Genomic DNA, 18,491 nt, shown 5'->3' on the forward strand with positions numbered 1-18,491 from the left:
CACTCATTTCCTTCACTTTATTTACAAAAAACAAAAGATAAAAAGGCTGACCTCATAAATTTCCTTGTTGTTTCCAAAGTAACCCGGTGTGTACCCCGGTTTAGAATAGGTACACCATATCCCTACGTGTCATATGAGGAGACTACAAGCGTTACGCCTAGGTCCCCTGTCGGGGAAGTGATGTGAGTTGACAAAGTGGAAGACGCAGAAAACATGCTATGATATGATATTTCGCTCACAAGCTTCAGACAAACATGGAGGCGGCCATCTTGGATTTTGACGTGGCACCCTAATTTTCAATAGCGTTCTTCCTTATGCCTAGATACACCCACACGCCAGATTAGAAGTTGGAACTTCGCTTATTTTTCAAGATATTCCGCTCACAAGGTTCAAACATACATGGCGGTGGCCATCTTGGATTTTGACGTGGCGACCCAATTTTCAATAGCGTTCGTCCTTATGCGTAGATACACCCACACACCAGATTAGAAGTTAGTAGTTCGTTTATTTTTCAAGATATTTCGCTCAGAAGGTTCAGACATATATATGGTGGCGGCCATCTTGGATTTGGACGTGGCGACCCAATTTTCAATAGTGTTCTTCCTTATGCCTAGATACACCCACATACCAGATTAGAAGTTGGTACTTCGCTTATTTTTCAAGATATTCCGCTCACAAGGTTCAGACATACATGGCGGCGGCCATCTTGGATTTTGATGTGGCGACACAATTTTCAATAGGATTCTTCCTTATGCCTAGATACACCCACACACCAGAATAGAAGTTGGTACTTCGCTTATTTTTCAAGATATACACAAAGAATTAAGTTAAGCACCCCCCCGTTTTTTTACAACCTCGCACATTACAAGTTTGTTGTCGTCAAAACAGTGTAATATACCCATGATATTGCTATATTTTCTGGAGAAGTGATATTATGGTCACATAAAAACATAACAATCATGCCGTTTTCAATATTTTATTCTGAATAATTTAAGGTGAAATTTTTTGGGAATTTTAGGCATATTTTCACCTCAATTTAAGTATGGAGCTATAGGTCCATCACGGACAGTGTGGATGACGTTTATGTTTTCTAACGTACAGTCATTGTTCTGAGAAGACCTCTAGCGATCTTTGCGTCAATAACGTGTGTAGGACCCACGTGATCGGATCACTGACTCAACCCTACGTCTCATAGACCCTGTAAGCCGTCGTATGCGTTGCTGTGGCAGGTTGTTCCATTCCCGATGTAATGCACGTTCCAATTCATCCAGATTGGCTATTGGAGGGACCATCTTCGCAATTTGTCGTCCCAACATGTCCCAAACGTGCTCGAGGGGGTTCAGGTCAGGACTGTATGCAGGCCAGGGGATGGTTGTCACAGCACCTTGCTCCATCCGATCACGTGGGTCCTACACACGTTATTGACGCAAAGATCGCTAGAGGTCTTCTCAGAACAATGACTGTACGTTAGAAAACATAAACGTCATCCACACTGTCCGTGATGGACCTATAGCTCCATACTTAAATTGAGGTGAAAATATGCCTAAAATTCCCAAAAAATTTCACCTTAAATTATTCAGAATAAAATATTGAAAACGACATGATTGTTATGTTTTTATGTGACCATAATATCACTTCTCCAGAAAATATAGCAATATCATGGGTATATTACACTGTTTTGACGACAACAAACTTGTAATGTGCGAGGTTGTAAAAAAACGGGGGGGTGCTTAACTTAATTCTTTGTGTATATATCGCTCACAAGGTTCAGACATACATGGCGGTGGCCATCTTGGATTTTGATGTGGGTTGCACCCACACACCAAATTCGAATGCGGTCCTTCGCTTACGCACACACGTACGCACACACGCACGCCCGGACGGAGGGGAAAACCATAGTCCCCGTTTCGCTCCGCCGTGCGACGAGGGACAAAAAGGGTTGGCGTCAGGTAAGGGTATCCAGCCATAAAACATTGCCTCAAAAAGGGAAGCATGCCAATTACAATTACATATAGGCAGGGTACAGCCCGAAGTACCCCGTGGGGGACCTCACTCCCTCTCGTCAATAATCAAGGTGGGGAACCCGATCGAAGCAAGGGTGGAAATCACTCCATTTATGACGACGAAACGCCTGATGCACCACGTGGAGATCGGTTTCTGAGGTTTGGGACATGGAATGTCGGGACAATGACAGGGAGATCGGGAGAAGTGGTGGAAGTATGTCAGAAGAAGAGTGGACATATGTTGTGTGCAGGAGACGAGATGGAAGGGAAGTGGTGTGAGAATGGTGAAGGGTAGGCAGGGACAGAAATACAGGTTTGTGTGGCAAGGGTGCCCGGAAGGCGTGCATGGTGTTGGTGTCCTGTTTTATGAGGAGTTTGTAGACAGTGTGGTGAGTGTGACTGGAGTGAGTGATAGGTTGATGATGGTGAAAATGATGATTGGAAAGCTCTTAGTGAACGTCATCTCGGGATATGCTCCGCAGGTCGGTCGGAGCGATGAAGAGAAGGACAAGTTCTGGTGTACTATAGAGAAGCTGATTGAAAACGTGAAAGATAAGGAAGTTGTTGTGGTAGGAGACCTAAATGGACATGTGGGAAGGAGGAAAAAGGTTTTGAGGGAGTTCATGGGGGTTACGGATATGGTGTGAGGAATGGAGAAGGTGAAAGGATTTTGGAGTTTGCTGATGGAGCTGGTTTGTTGATTTGTAATACTCAGTTCCAGAAAGAGGATAATTAGTTTGTTACATACATGTCAGGTGGGTCGACGACAACCGTTGACTACCTGATGGTGCGTAGGCGAGATAGGGGGGCACCTCCGGGACACAAAGGTGATCCCGGGGGGAGGAGACTGTTTCACAGCACCACTTGGTCGTCTGCGACATAAGGGTGAAAGGTGCGAGGAGAGCTCGGCGGGTGAAGTACCAACCGAGAATGAAGGTGTGGAGGTTGAAAGAGGTGACAATGAGGGAGGCATTAAAAGAGAGGCTGAGTATGGTAGAGGATGATGTGGTTGAGCTTGAAAGTGGTTGGATGTCAATGAAAGATAGTCTGTTGGGAGCCGTTGGTGAGGTATGTGGATGGACAAAAGGACCACCGAGGCACTCGGAAACATGGTGGTGGGATGATGAAGTTGGAAAGAGGATTGACGAGAAAAGGAAGAAGTTCAAGGAGTGGCAGAAGGCGAACGGTACGGGGGCAGAAGGGGCAGAGCATGAAAGTTATAAGGCAGACAAGAAGGCTGCAAACAAAGAGGTAGCAAAGGCGCAGGAGGCATGTAGGAAAATGTTCAGAGAACGCTTGGATTCGGAAGAGGGTCTGAGAGCGGTATTCAGGATTGCAAAGCAGATAGCGAAAGAGAGATGTGATGTGATGGGGGTGAGTTGCTTGAAGGATGAAGTGGGACAAATCGTTGTGGACCCAGATGGATTAAAGGAAGATGGAAGAGATATATGGAAATGCTGTAGAATGCAGAGAATGAATGGGATGGCAACATCGAGAGTAACCCAGTTTTAGGACCGGCAGAGAAGATAACTGAGAAGGAAGTTGAGGAAGCGATTAAAGCAATGAAGTGTAGAAAAGCGGGAGGGCCGACGGGAGTTGTGGGAGATATATTGAAGTCAGCGGGAAGTTGGGGTGTGAATGGAATGACACAGATCTGTAATCTGGTGGTGAAAGAAGGCCGCATTCCAGTGGAGTGGGAACTGAGTGCCCTCGTCCCTCTATACAAGGGGAAAGGTGACCCTCTGGACTGTGGCTAGTATAGAGCGATAAAGTTATTGGAGCATGGAATTAAGGTATTGGAAAGGGTGTTGGAGAAGAGGATAAGGAAGAAAGTGAAGATCGACGAAATGCAGTTTGGATTTATGCCAGGAAGAGGAACAACAGACGCGCTTTTTATTGTATGGCAGTCACAGGAGTACACCGAGAAGGGGAAGAAGTTGTTTCTTGGGTTTGTTGATCTGGATTAAGCATTCGATAGGGTTCCACACAAAGTAGTGACATGGGCATTGAGGAAGTTTGGAGTGGAGGATTGGTTGATCAGAGTAGTGATGGCAATGTACGAGAGAGCACATACAGCTGTAAGGATGAAGGACGGGAAGTGCATCAGGGGTCGGTACTAAGTCCACTACTATTTGTAGCTGTGATGGAGGTGCTGGCTCAGAACATAAAAGAGGGTTTACTGTGGGAGTTGTTGTATGCAGTTGATCTGGTGTTGATTGGGGAGAGTATGGATGGACTGAAGGAGAAGATGAACAAGTGGAAGGAATGTATGGAGGCAAAAGGTCTGTAGGTGAATATCGGAAAGACTAAGGTGATAAAGACTAAAGACAAGTGGTAAAGCATGTGGTGAGGTGGAAAGAACTGGGAAGTGGCCGTTGTGCAGTGTGCAGGAAGGGTGTCGGAGTGAACTCGATTCAATGTACAATGTGCGCTGAGTGGGTTCATCAAAAATGGAGTGGTCTGAGAGGGTCATTAACCAGTGTGGCAGCTACATTCAAGTGTACAATGTGCACAGAGGGAGCTGCAGATGGAGGAAATTTTGAGTTGGATCTTGGAAACGGCTGCAGATGCTGCAGATGGAGGAAATTTTGAGTTGGATCTTGGAAACGGCATGAAGCTGGAAGGTGTGAAAACATTTTGCTACCTCGGAGACATGCTGAATGGAGAAGGTGGATCAGACTCGGCAACGGTTGCTAGAGTGAGATGTGCATGGAAGAAGTTTCGGGAACTGAGTGGCATGCTGATGAGGAGGGGAGTGTCGTTGAAGCTGAAGGGAAAGGTGTATGCTGCATGTGTGAGAAGTGTTATGATTTATGGGAGCGAGACATGGGTAATGAACGTAGAGCAGCAACAAAGCCTGGAAAGGGTGGAAATGCGAATGGTTTGGTGGATGTGCGGAGTATTGTTGAGAGAGAGGAAGACAAATGATGAATTGCGAAAGATGATGGAATAGAGCCTGTGATTGATGCTGTGAAGAGAAACAGGTTGAGATGGTTTGGTCATGTGTTGAGGAAGGATGAAAGTGACTGGTTGAGAAGAGTGATGGAAATGAATGTAGAAGGAAGTAGAGGATGGGGAAGACCGAGAAAGACTTGGCTAAAGGTGGTGGAAGAAGAAATGCGGGCAAGGGGGTTAACAAGGGGAGATGCAGAAAATAGGGCAAAATAGAGAAGTTCGTCATGGGGCCCGCAAGGCTAACCCCCGCTTAGCAGGGAAAATGGCCTTAAAATGCCTTTTGTTTGTTGTTGTCTTCCAAAGTAGCCAGATATGAATGCATATTTTCTGAAATACCCATTTAATTATCTCCACCACTGAAGGTGGATGTAGGTTATGTTTTCACCCCTGTCTGTCTGACTGTTTGTTTGAACAAGATATCTCAAAAAGTTGTGGACGGATTCGGACGAAATTTGGCAGAGAGGTAGAGTGCGTGACAAGGACGAAATGATTAGATTTTGGTGAAGTCCCGGATTCGGATCCGGCTAATATAATTTTTTAAGTGATTCTTCATCATTGGGATTTCGGGCCAAAAACGATATACAGCAGGATTTCTGAAAAGGTTGTGGCCAGATTCGGACGAAACTTGGTGGGGAGGTTGCGTATGCGACAAGGAAGAGTTGATTAAATTTTGGTGAAGATCCGGATCCGGATACTCGAATTTTTTTTCGTGATTCTTCACCATTGAGTGATAGGAGTAAAACCGATAAATAGCAAGATATCTCAAAAAGTTATGGACGGATTTGGATGGAACTTGGTGGAGAGGTTGGGTGTGTGACAAGGACGAACCAATTTGATTTCGGTGAAGATCTGAATGTGGATTCGGATATGAGAATCGTTTAATTTTCAAGTGATTCTTCACCATTGAGAGATTGGGCGAAAAGCAATATATAACATGGTATTTCAAAAAGTTGTGTGAACGTGTGTTATGACTAAACGTGGTGGACGAGTTGGTTATGTGACAAAAAGAAGCCGATTAGATTTTGGTTCAGGTCCAGATCAATTCAATCCAGATCTGGCCTATCAGTGGGATGCAAAACATAAACTGTTTACCCTTGGTGGATGTATGCGCTCTACCGAGTGCCGTTCTAGTTTCATTCCTGCTGTGCCACAATTTCTTCTATATCTGCTCGACAACTAAAAAATACTTTTTCAGGTCTTTGGCCTGAAGTGGACTGAATATGTTGGTTTTGTGTTTTTAAAGCTTTGTTTTGGATATCACAGAGCAGAGTCCACTTTGCCAACACCGATTAGAAGTTATTGGAAAACGGTACACTCTACGTTTTTCATTATTTTGACTCACTCTCCAAATATTTGACTTACCGCATACTCTGAAAACTGCGAATGACTCGTATATCAAGAATTATTTTTTCACAGAAAGAGAGTTTCCATCTTTAGACCTCTCAATTGTGATGGTTTCAACTTCTATTTGACAGTTCCAGTTAAAATGCATTGACCCACAAGTTCAACTACTGTTGGGTCACTTCAGTTTGGTTCGTGTTTAAATGCACAGGTTTGGCTTTATCAATGCAACTTACTCACCTCCAACTGAAATCCACATTGGAAACAGTGAAACCATAGTCCGTATGATTGTGAATGAAATCTGCATGCATTGCAGTGTTATACATCACCTGTGGAAAATAGCAAGGTGTCACATGAACAAACCACCATCAAAGAAGAAGTTTACAATAATTGAAGAGCTGTATAATGCACTTGATTAAAAATAAAATCTTGCATTTAACCACAAAGCATTTATTCCACAAAGTTGTGGCAGCAATATCTACCATCAACCACATCTCCAGATGGCTGATAATCCAATGACTATTAAATATGAAGGCCTGGCAAGGCCAATCCAATACATATGAAGTTTGGTTGAAAAACACTTGACATTTGTATTGGTGCATGTTTGTAATGCAAACGAATATAATGTAAATGTGTGAACTGCTCTTCAATAATCTCCTGAGCTTCACATTGATGAATTGCCTCACTGCATGGCTAGCTTACAGACATACAGAAAAGGCAAACCTACCTTTTTGGGAACGCAGCCGACATTCACCTATTGAAAAGAAAATGCATAATGAGTTGCAGGGAATAGTGAAAGTATGAGGATAGGTATAATTTGGCTGTTACAAGTTAAAACATAGGGGTAATACCCCTGGCGCTCACCTGGTGGAATAAACAGTATGCTGCACCGACTAAAGGTATTTTAAACCAATTTCAATGGTTACTAGAAGACAGGGCAACACGGTCAATCATACTAACATAATCTTAAGACTTTAAACAAACAAACCAAAAAATACCTATTTTTGGGAGGAACCACCCCCCACCCCCTACCCTCCCCCTCTCCCATCTCCCAACCACATATACCTCCTAAGACCCCAATTTTTCTAATGCCTTGAACAAACCCAACATTGGTACATTACGGGTGATGAAGGATGTGGTGAGGTTTCATCGAAATTGTGTGTGTAGTTTCAAAGAAGAAAGCAAATACCTATTTTAGGGGGTCAAACCTGGATCCATTTTGACCCCGGTAAACCCCTGAGACCCCAATTTTTTAATGCCGTGAACAAACTTTAGTCACAACACAACAAATATCATGTGCCAAGTTTGGTTACAATCCATTCAGTGGTTTCGGAGAAGAAGTTTCAAGTGTTTACGGATGGACGGACTGACTGACTGACTGACACATGGACGGATGGACGGATGGACTGACGGATGACACGCCATCGCATAAGCTTCCCTGAACATCGTTCCAGATGAGCTAAAAAAGAATATTTCAAATGAATTTCTTTTGAAAAAATGAAAACACAAATGTGTGGTCAAAAATGCTGCAATGTGTATTATAATAAAACAGCACTTGGTCACATATCACGTAGTAATTCCAAGAATGAGGCGTAAGGTGACTCAATCATGAAATTATTTTAAGAGATGTGTTTTAGAGGATGATATTCTCAACCCATTAGCAAAAAAAAATAAAAAAATTGCGGGGAGAATAATAAGCCAGATAATCGTGTTTTTAAATTGGACTATTTTCAATTTTGTTATGCAAATGAGCTACTTCCGTCCGTTTGTGTGAAGTGAAAGTTTCACAACTCATTCACGGATGTATATGTCTGCGTTTCATCACAAGTTATTCTTGTGTTCAATATGCCGATGTGCCAAGTTTTAACTGTTCCAATCGTTGAGGAATTTGCCACAGAAATAAGAAGCCATTTTTTTTGCATCCCAGACCCACAAAAAGATTGTCAACGATCGTGTGCTTTGTGTTTGAAAAATCTTGGAACAACCAAATTCAATATCAAAACTTATGTTCATTCAAAATATCGTGTTGTTTGCGAAGAACACTTCGAGTCATCAGCGTTTGTATTTGATAAACAGGCTCACTACCTGGGAAACATTCTGGGAATTCTGGGAAACATTCCTGGGAATTTAATCAACAGGCCTCGGAGACTGCTGAAACAAGCCTCGGAGACTGCTGAAACACGAACCAAACACGACCGACACTTACTGGGAGAAAATTACATGTTGATTTGAAGCCACGACCAAGCCAGGCCCATGTGACCCAAGCTCAAATCTAGTCTTCGAGTAGTTAAATGTACATTACTAGAACACCAGCAGATCCTACCTGTTACTTCAATGATGGACCAATTTGTCGTCCTGTTTGCCAAAAATTGCTATATTGTTTCACTGCGTCTGTATTGAGTCTGTAGATTAAGATAAGTCGACTATCATATGCGAATGTTTCCTCATTAATTGAAGTTCTATTCTTACTAAAATAGCGTGATATGAGGGAGCGATCAAGGAAAACTGTGGAATGAATCGTGCGAGTGATTGGTGTGATTTTCCATGTGATCTAACAGTATAATGAAGGCCACAAGTTGTTCAGAGTGAGTGAATGGCATAAGGAGTTACTGAGTTATGTGTGAGAGAACGGCCATGAGATATTCTGTGTGAGTGAACGGTGTAAGGAGGGCCGTGAGATATTCTGTGTGAGTGAACGGAGTCAGGAAGGCCGTGAGATATTCTGTATGAGTGAACGGAGTCAGGAATGCCGTGCGATATTCTGTGTGAGTGAACGGTGTAAGGAGGGCCGTGAGATATTCTGTGTGAGTGAACGGTGTAAGGAGGGCCGTGCGATATTCTGTGTGAGTGAACGGTGTAAGGAGGGCCGTGTGATATTCTGTGTGAGTGAACGGTGTAAGGAGGGCCGTGAGATATTCTGTGTGAGTGAACGGTGTAAGGAGGGCCGTGCGATATTCTGTGTGAGTGAACGGTGTAAGGAGGGCCGTGCGATATTCTGTGAGTGAACGGTGTAAGGAGGGCCGTGCGATATTCTGTGAGTGAACGGTGTAAGGAGGGCCGTGCGATATTCTGTGTGAGTGAACGGTGTAAGGAGGGCCGTGCGATATTCTGTGTGAGTGAACGGTGTAAGGAGGGCCGTGAGATATTCCGTGTGAGTGAATGGTGTAAGGAGGGCCGTGAGTGAAGGTGTAAGGAGGGTCGTAAATTGTTCTGTGTGAGTGAATGACATAAGTTCACTCCTACTCCCCTTCCCCTAACCCTCCCAACCCCTCACTCTCCTCTTCCCCCTCTCTTCATATTTCCCACACAAAGCGACTCTGCGTTATGTGTGTACGTACATACATACATACATACATACATACATATATACATACATACATACATACATACATATATATATATCCGTTCGTTTATTTGCTTTCCCTAAACATTTTCCTGCTCTCATCACGCACACATTTTTATATACATACATATATACTGTATGTATACATACGAGAAAAGGGAATTTGTGTGTATATATTTGTACGTTTAGAACCTTAGATATTTGTTTGTTTGTATGTTTATTCACTTATATAATTTGCCCCCCAAATTTTTTTTCAACCTACTGAGTGACCCGAATAATTTCCACATTTATAATCATAATGGGTAAGTCCAGCAGAATGCACACTTTTGATATCTTAGACGTTTTGCCCAAACGCTGCAAATTAACTTTTGTTACTGGAGCGTCAAACGTCAACCCAAGGGACCCATTTAGCGTATACTCACGCATGTTCCACCAAGCGGTCCACGCTCAATAAGAGCCGTCCGCGCTCCAAGCTCCGCAGCCCGACGAGCACAGGCTAAACCCCCAGATCCTCCTCCGAGCACAAGTAAATCGAAAGCACGAGCCAGAAGCGGCATCACAGCAATTATTGTCCACAACGAACGTCTCACAACCTCGGGCAGCTTGAATGAGACCTTCCTCAAAACGTCATATCCTGTGTACAATCTGCTGAAGTGTCTGTACAAAGCGCCAGTTCGTAACCGCGGATTCCATGCGTCCGTACAAAGCGCCAGTTCGTAGCCGCGGATTCGATGCCTCCAATAATTAATCCCGTTCTGCAGCCATGATTGTCGCTCTCGCTTCGACGATGACCGACATCGATTCATCCTCATTTTGTTCGTGGACCATGGGTTCCGTTGACAAACATTACCTTTACCATTAACATTACCTCCACGACCAACGTACAACCTTGATTATTTATTTATTTATATGCACTTTACCATCCCCACTACCTTAAGCCACAACCTTGATTATTTATTTAGTTATATACATTTTACCACCTCCACAACCAATACACAACTTTGATATGTTATTTATTTATATACATTTTACCACCTCCACAACCAATACACAACTTTGATATTTTATTTATTTAAATACATTTTACCACCTCCACAACCAATACACAACTTTGATATTTTAATTATTTAAATACATTTTACCACCTCCACAACCAATACACAACTTTGATGTTTTATTTATTTATATACATTTTACCATCTCCACAACCAATACACAACTTTGATATTTTATTTATTTAAATACATTTTACCACCTCCACAACCAATACACAACTTTGATATTTTATTTATTTAAATACATTTTACCACCTCCACAACCAATACACAACTTTGATGTTTTATTTATTTATATACATTTTACCATCTCCACAACCAATAAACAACTTTGATATTTTATTTATTTATATACATTTTACCATCTCCACAACCAATAAACAACTTTGATATTTTATTTATTTATATATATTTTACCACCTCCACAACCAATACACAACTTTGATATTTTAATTATTTATATACATTTTACCACCTCCACAACCAATGCACAACTTTGATATTTTATTTATTTGAATACATTTTACCACCTCCACAACCAATACACAACTTTGATATTTTATTTATTTGTATACATTTTACCATCTCCACTACCTTAAGACACAACCTTGATTATTTATTTATTTATATACATTTTACCAACTCAACGACGAAAACACAACTTTGATATTTTATTTATTTATATACATTTTACCACCTCCACAACCAACACACAACTTTGATATTAAATTATTTATATACATTTTACCACCTCCACAACCAATACACAACTTTGATATTTTATTTATTTATATACATTTTACCACCTCCACAACCAATACACAACCTTGATATTGTTTTAATTTATATACATTTTACCACCTCCACAACCAATGCACAACATTGATATTTTATTTATTTATATACATTTTACCACCTCCACAACCAATACACAACCTTGATATTTTAATTATTTATATACATTTTACCACCTCCACTACCTTAAGACACAACCTTGATATTTTAATTATTTATCTACATTTTACCACCTCCACTACCTTAAGACACAACCTTGAGTATTTATTTATTTATATACATTTTACCATCTCCACAACCAAAACACAAATTTTATATTTTATTTATTTATATACATTTTACCACCTCCACAACCAATACACAACTTTGATATTTTATTTATTTATATACATTTTACCACCTCCACAACCAATACACAACCTTGATATTTTATTTATTTATATACATTTTACCACCTCCACAACCAATACACAACCTTGATATTTTATTTATTTATATACATTTTTCCACCTCCACAACCAATACACAACTTTGATATTTTAATTATTTATATACATTTTACCACCTCCACTACCTTAAGACACAACCTCGAGTATTTATTTATTTATATACATTTTACCATCTCCACAACCAATACACAACTTTGATATTTTATTTATTTATATACATTTTACCATCTCCACAACCAATACACAACTTTGATATTTTATTTATTTATATACATTTTACCACCTCCACAACCAATACACAACTTTGATATTTTATTTATTTATATACATTTTACCATCTCCACAACCAATACACAACTTTGATATTTTATTTATTTATATACATTTTACCACCTCCACAACCAATACACAACTTTGATATTTTAATTATTTATATACATTTTACCACCTCCACAACCAATACACAACTTTGTATTTTATTTATTTATATACATTTTACCATCTCCACAACCAATACACAACTTTGATATTTTATTTATTTAAATACATTTTACCACCTCCACAACCAATACACAACTTTGATATTTTATTTATTTATGTACATTTTACCACCTCCACAACCAATACACAACTTTGATGTTTTATTTATTTATATACATTTTACCACCTCCACAACCAATACACAACTTTGATGTTTTATTTATTTATATACATTTTACCACCTCCACAAGCAATACACAACTTTGATGTTTTATTTATTTATATACATTTTACCACCTCCACAACCAATACACAACTTTGATATTTTATTTATTTATATACATTTTACCACATCCACAACCAATACACAACTTTGATATTTTATTTATTTATATACATTTTACCACCTCCACAACCAATACACAACTTTGATGTTTTATTTATTTATATACATTTTACCACCTCCACAACCAATACACAACTTTGATATTTTATTTATTTATATACATTTTACCACCTCCACAACCAATACACAACTTTGATATTTTATTTATTTATATACATTATACCACCTCCACAACCAATACACAACTTTGATGTTTTATTTATTTATATACATTTTACCACCTCCACAACCAATACACAACCTTGATATTTTATTTATTTATGTACATTTTACCACCTCCACAACCAATACACAACTTTGATATTTTAATTATTTATATACATTTTACCACCTCCACTACCTTAAGACACAACCTTGAGTATTTATTTATTTATATACATTTTAACATCTCCACAACCAATACACAACTTTGATATTTTATATATTTATATACATTTTACCACCTCCACAACCAATACACAACTTTGATATTTTATTTATTTATGTACATTTTACCACCTCCACAACCAATACACAACTTTGATATTTTATTTATTTATATACATTTTACCACCTCCACAACCAATACACAACTTTGATATTTTTTTTATTTATATACATTTTACCACCTCCACAACCAATACACAACCTTGATATTTTATTTATTTATATACATTTTACCACCTCCACAACCAATACACAACTTTGATATTTTAATTATTTATATACATTTTACCACCTTCACTACCTTAAGACACAACCTTGAGTATTTATTTATTCATATACATTTTACCATCTCCACAACCAATACACAACTTTGATATTTTATTTATTTATATACATTTTACCACCTCCACAACCAATACACAACTTTGATATTTTATTTATTTATATACATTTTACCACTTCCACAACCAATACACAACCTTGATATTTTATTTATTTATATACATTTTACCACCTCCACAACCAATACACAACTTTGATATTTTAATTATTTATATACATTTTACCACCTCCACTACCTTAAGACACAACCGTGAGTATTTATTTATTCATATACATTTTACCACCTCCACAACCAATACACAACTTTGATATTTTATTTATTTATATACATTTTACCACCTCCACAACCAATACACAACTTTGATGTTTTATTTATTTATATACATTTTACCACCTCCACAACCAATACACAACCTTGATATTTTATTTATTTATATACATTTTACCATCTCCACAACCAATACACAACTTTGATATTTTATTTATTTATATACATTTTACCACTTCCACGACCACATACAACCTTGATTATTTATTTATTTATTTATAGACACTTTACCATCCCCACTACCTTGAGACACAACCTTGATTATTTATTTAATTATATACATTTTACCATCTCCACAACCAATACACAACTTTGTTATTTTATTTATTCAGATACATTTTACCATCTCCACAACCAATACACAACTTTGATATTTTATTTATTTATATACATTTTACCACCTCCACAACCAATACACAACTTTGATATTTTATTTATTTATATACATTTTACCACCTCCACAACCAATACACAACTTTGATATTTTATTTATTTATATACATTTTCCCACCTCCACAACCAATACTCAACTTTGATATTTTATTTATTTATATACATTTTACCACCTCCACAACCAATACACAACTTTGATATTTTATTTATTTATATACATTTTACCACCTCCACAACCAATAAACAACTTTGATATTTTATTTATTTATATACATTTTCCCACCTCCACAACCAATACTCAACTTTGATATTATATTTATTTATATACATTTTACCACCTCCACAACCAATACACAACTTTGATATTTTATTTATTGATATACATTTTACCACCTCCACAACCAATACACAACTTTGATATTTTATTTATTTATATACATTTTACCACATCCACAACCAATACACAACTTTGATATTTTATTTATTTATATACATTTTACCACTTCCACAACCAATACACAACTTTGATATTTTATCTATTTATATACATTTTACCACTTCCACAACCAATACACAACTTTGATATTTTATTTATTTATATACATTTTATCACCTCCACAACCAATACACAACTTTGATATTTTATTTATTTATATACATTTTACCACCTCCACAACCAATACACAACTTTGATATTTTATTTATTTATATACATTTTACCACTTCCACAACCAATACACAACTTTGATATTTTATTTATTTATATACATTTTACCACTTCCACAACCAATACACAACTTTAATGTTTTATTTATTTATATACATTTTACCATCTCCACAACCAATACACAACTTTGATATTTTATTTATTTATATACATTCTACCACCTCCACAACCAATACACAACTTTGATATTTTATTTATTTATATACATTTTACCATCTCCACAACCAATACACAACTTTGATATTTTATTTACTTATATACATTTTACCACCTCCACAACCAATACACAACTTTGATATTTTATTTACTTATATACATTTTACCACCTCCACAACCAATACACAACCTTGATATTTTATTTACTTATATACATTTTACCACCTCCACAACCAATACACAACTTTGATATTTTATTTACTTATATACATTTTACCATCTCCACTACCTTAAGACACAACCTTGATTATTTATTTATTTATATACATTTTACCACCTCAACGACTTTAAGACACAACCGTGATTATTTATTTATTTATATACACTCACCATCTCCACTACCAAGAGTATTCTATGTGACCCCGTTACCCTCCGCCCCCCTCCCCCCTAAGCCCTCCTAATACGCACTGGAATGTCCTGGCCTCGCCTCTCCCTCGTAAAATTGCAGGTATCGCGACTGCACTGCATGTGTAAGCAAGGAGTGAAGGTGTTTCATCGCTTTACGTCACCAAGAGAAATGAGGTCCTTGATTAACCCAACCATATTTACACCATCTAGTCAACCCTATGTCGGTGGAGGGACAAGATAAGCGAGCATGCTGAAGCGGTGCTGTGTCATGGCGGCCGATTTCCCCTCAGATAACATTACAAGTGTCTGATTCTGCTGAATCTGAATGAACGCGTTTTCATCTGAAGTTTCTTCTTTAAAACTCAATCCAACTATAGTTTCACGAGTTACCTTTCAACTGCATTCAATTTGTCTACTGATAGAAAAAGTGGAATGCGTCATTTGTCGTTTCTCGGGGAACGACCGCAGCATTGGGATGGTGAATTCAACAACGACTCATAATCGAAATAAAAACTGCGAATTCACCATCCACAGGGAGTTTGGGAAGGATTTGCTAAGCTGTCCGTTATATATATCCCGTAATGAGCGGGTAATGTAGAATCCTTTGGTTGGGTTGTATGTGTTAAAGGTATTGTGTTTCACTCATTACAGTCAAGCGCGGTATCATGTGGGGCAAGCTATATGTGGCACATGGGGCAAGCTATAGGTGGCATGTGGGACAAGGTATAGGTGGCATGTGGGACAAGGTATAGGTGGCATGTGGGACAAGGTATAGGTGGCATGTGGGACAAGGTATATGTGGCATGTGGGACAAGGTATAGGTGGCATGTGGGACAAGGTATAGGTGGCATGTGGGACAAGGTATATGTGGCATGTGGGACAAGGTATAGGTGGCATGTGGGACAAGCTATAGCTTTTTTTTTTTTTTGTACACAAGATCGAGACTCGTGGAAGAGTTTACATCAATCACAAAAAAAAAACAAAAAAAAAAACGGACTCACAAAACATACAATGAAGGGAGCAGGAGACAAGATGGGGAGAGAGAGGGAAGGACACAAGTACAACAGCAAAGAACAGGGACAACGGAAGATCTGTGGGAAGGAGAGGGCTTGGGGGGAGGAGGCATGGGAAGGCGGGGGTCAAGGTATAAAACACATGGACACTGCTAGAACTTCCAGGAAAGAAAGAAGTCGGGATTTCAAAAACGTGGGTAGATGAGATCAAGGTTTTGGATGGGGGAAGATAAGAGATGGTGGTGAACAGCTGTTTTAAAGACCTGGAGGGAGGAGTGGGATTGAAGAGAGTGAGGGAGTTTGTTCCAGAGGTGGGAGAAAAGAGGTATGTAGGAGTGAAGGTGAATAGAGAGTCCAGATTTTGGCAGTTTAACTATAAGAGGGTTGCAGGCAGATCTTGTGCGACCTGTAGGAATATTTGAGGGACAGAGCACAGAGAGAGCTGGGGGAGCAAGGCTGGATAAGAGTCGGTAGAAGACAGAAAGACCACCAACCTGCCTGCGGTGAGTGAGTGAAAGGCCCTCGGAGTTAACTTTATCTCGTGAGATTCCAATGATTCTGAAAGCTTTGATTTCAACAGCGTGAAGCCGAGCTTGGTGTGAGGCAGGAGCACCGGCCCAGAGGGGAGAACAGTATTCCATTGAGCTGCGGATGAAAGCCTTGTATGTGGTGAGGAGCTCAGGTGTGCCAAGGAAGGACCTCGCACGATGGAGGATGCCCAATCGGCGACTGGCTTTGGAGGCCAACTTGGAAATGTGGGTTTCCCAGGATAGATCATGGCAGATAGTGAGACCCAAAAGCTTGAGTGACAGAACTTCTTGGATAGGATTGCTCAGAAAGTAGATGGGAGGGTTGTCCAGTCGGTATTTTCGGAGAGACAAAGTGAGAGTGTGGGATTTGTCAGGATTGAAAGACATGTTCCACTTGTTTGACCAGTCTGTGATTTTGTCCAGGTCTGCAGAGAGTGAGGAGGCTGCAGACTGCCGATCTGACGGATGAGGCATGGAGCGGCAGAGAGTGGAGTCATCAGCAAAGAGATAGAGAGGATTTTCAAGAGAGTCAGAGAGATCATTGATGAAGACCAGAAAAAGCACAGGGCCCAGAACACTACCTTGGGGAACTCCAGCCTGAACAGAAAGGGGAGATGAGAGAAATCCATTCAGGGCCACACGTTGACTACAACCAGAGAGGAAGTCCACCAGCCATGCATGGAGATTTCCATGGATACCATAGCAGGAGAGTTTGGTGAGCAGAGCGGGGTGCCAGACCGTATCGAAGACACGTGATATGTCAAGGGAGACAGCTCTGATTTCCTCTTTGGCATTGAGGACCTCCATCCATTGTTTAGACAGCAGAAGCAGCATGTCCATAGTAGAATGACCTGGTCTGAATCCAAATTGATGATCTGAGATCAAGCCATTGGAGAAGAGGAAGGATTTGATATCCAAAGCAATGATGGATTCCATGACTTTGCTGATTATTGGGAGCAGGCTGATTGGTCTGTAGTTACAAGGATCTGTTTTTGCCCTTTTTTGTGTAAAGCGGTAATGTTTGCTGATTTCCAAGATGCTGGCAGATGACCTTGAGCAAAAGAGAGGGTGAAGAGAACAGAGAGAGGGTGAGATAGAGTGGCAGTGCAGGATTTTTGAACCCGTGGGCTGATGCCGCCTGGTCCAGTTGCAGAATCAGAGTCGATGGTTGAAAGAAACTTCTCCACCTTGTTGGGAGAGATGATGGCACATTGGGCAATTGTTGGGCAAGCTATAGCTGGCATGTGGGACAAGCTATAGGTGGCACTTTGGGCAAGCCATAGGTGGCACGTGGGGCAAGCCATAGATCGCACATTGGGCAAGCTATAGGTGGCATGTGGG

At 39.5% G+C, this 18,491-nt stretch overlaps 1 protein-coding gene across 4 annotated transcripts in view; it reads right to left on the bottom strand.

Annotated features, from left to right (window-relative positions):
- GSR (glutathione-disulfide reductase) overlaps positions 1–18,491 on the bottom strand; it is a 112,517-nt gene that overhangs the window by 59,836 nt on the left and 34,190 nt on the right. The window contains exons 1-3 of one of the 4 annotated variants that reach the window (XM_068122470.2): positions 10,065–10,469; positions 7,027–7,053; positions 6,540–6,628 (exon numbers count right to left, since the gene is read on the bottom strand). In XM_068122470.2, the coding sequence (XP_067978571.2) occupies positions 6,540–6,628; positions 7,027–7,053; positions 10,065–10,454 (506 nt within the window). In that variant the 5' untranslated portion in view covers positions 10,455–10,469. Of the gene's footprint in view, positions 1–6,539; positions 6,629–7,026; positions 7,054–7,163; positions 7,225–10,064; positions 10,494–18,491 lie in introns of those variants that run through there. The other 3 variants (XM_078780227.1, XM_078780225.1, XM_068122480.2) reach the window with 3 other exon arrangements.

The sequence above is a fragment of the Myxine glutinosa genome, chromosome 1 (assembly GCF_964187855.1).
Source record: "Myxine glutinosa chromosome 1, kmMyxGlut1.1, whole genome shotgun sequence".
NCBI lineage: Eukaryota > Metazoa > Chordata > Myxini > Myxiniformes > Myxinidae > Myxine > Myxine glutinosa.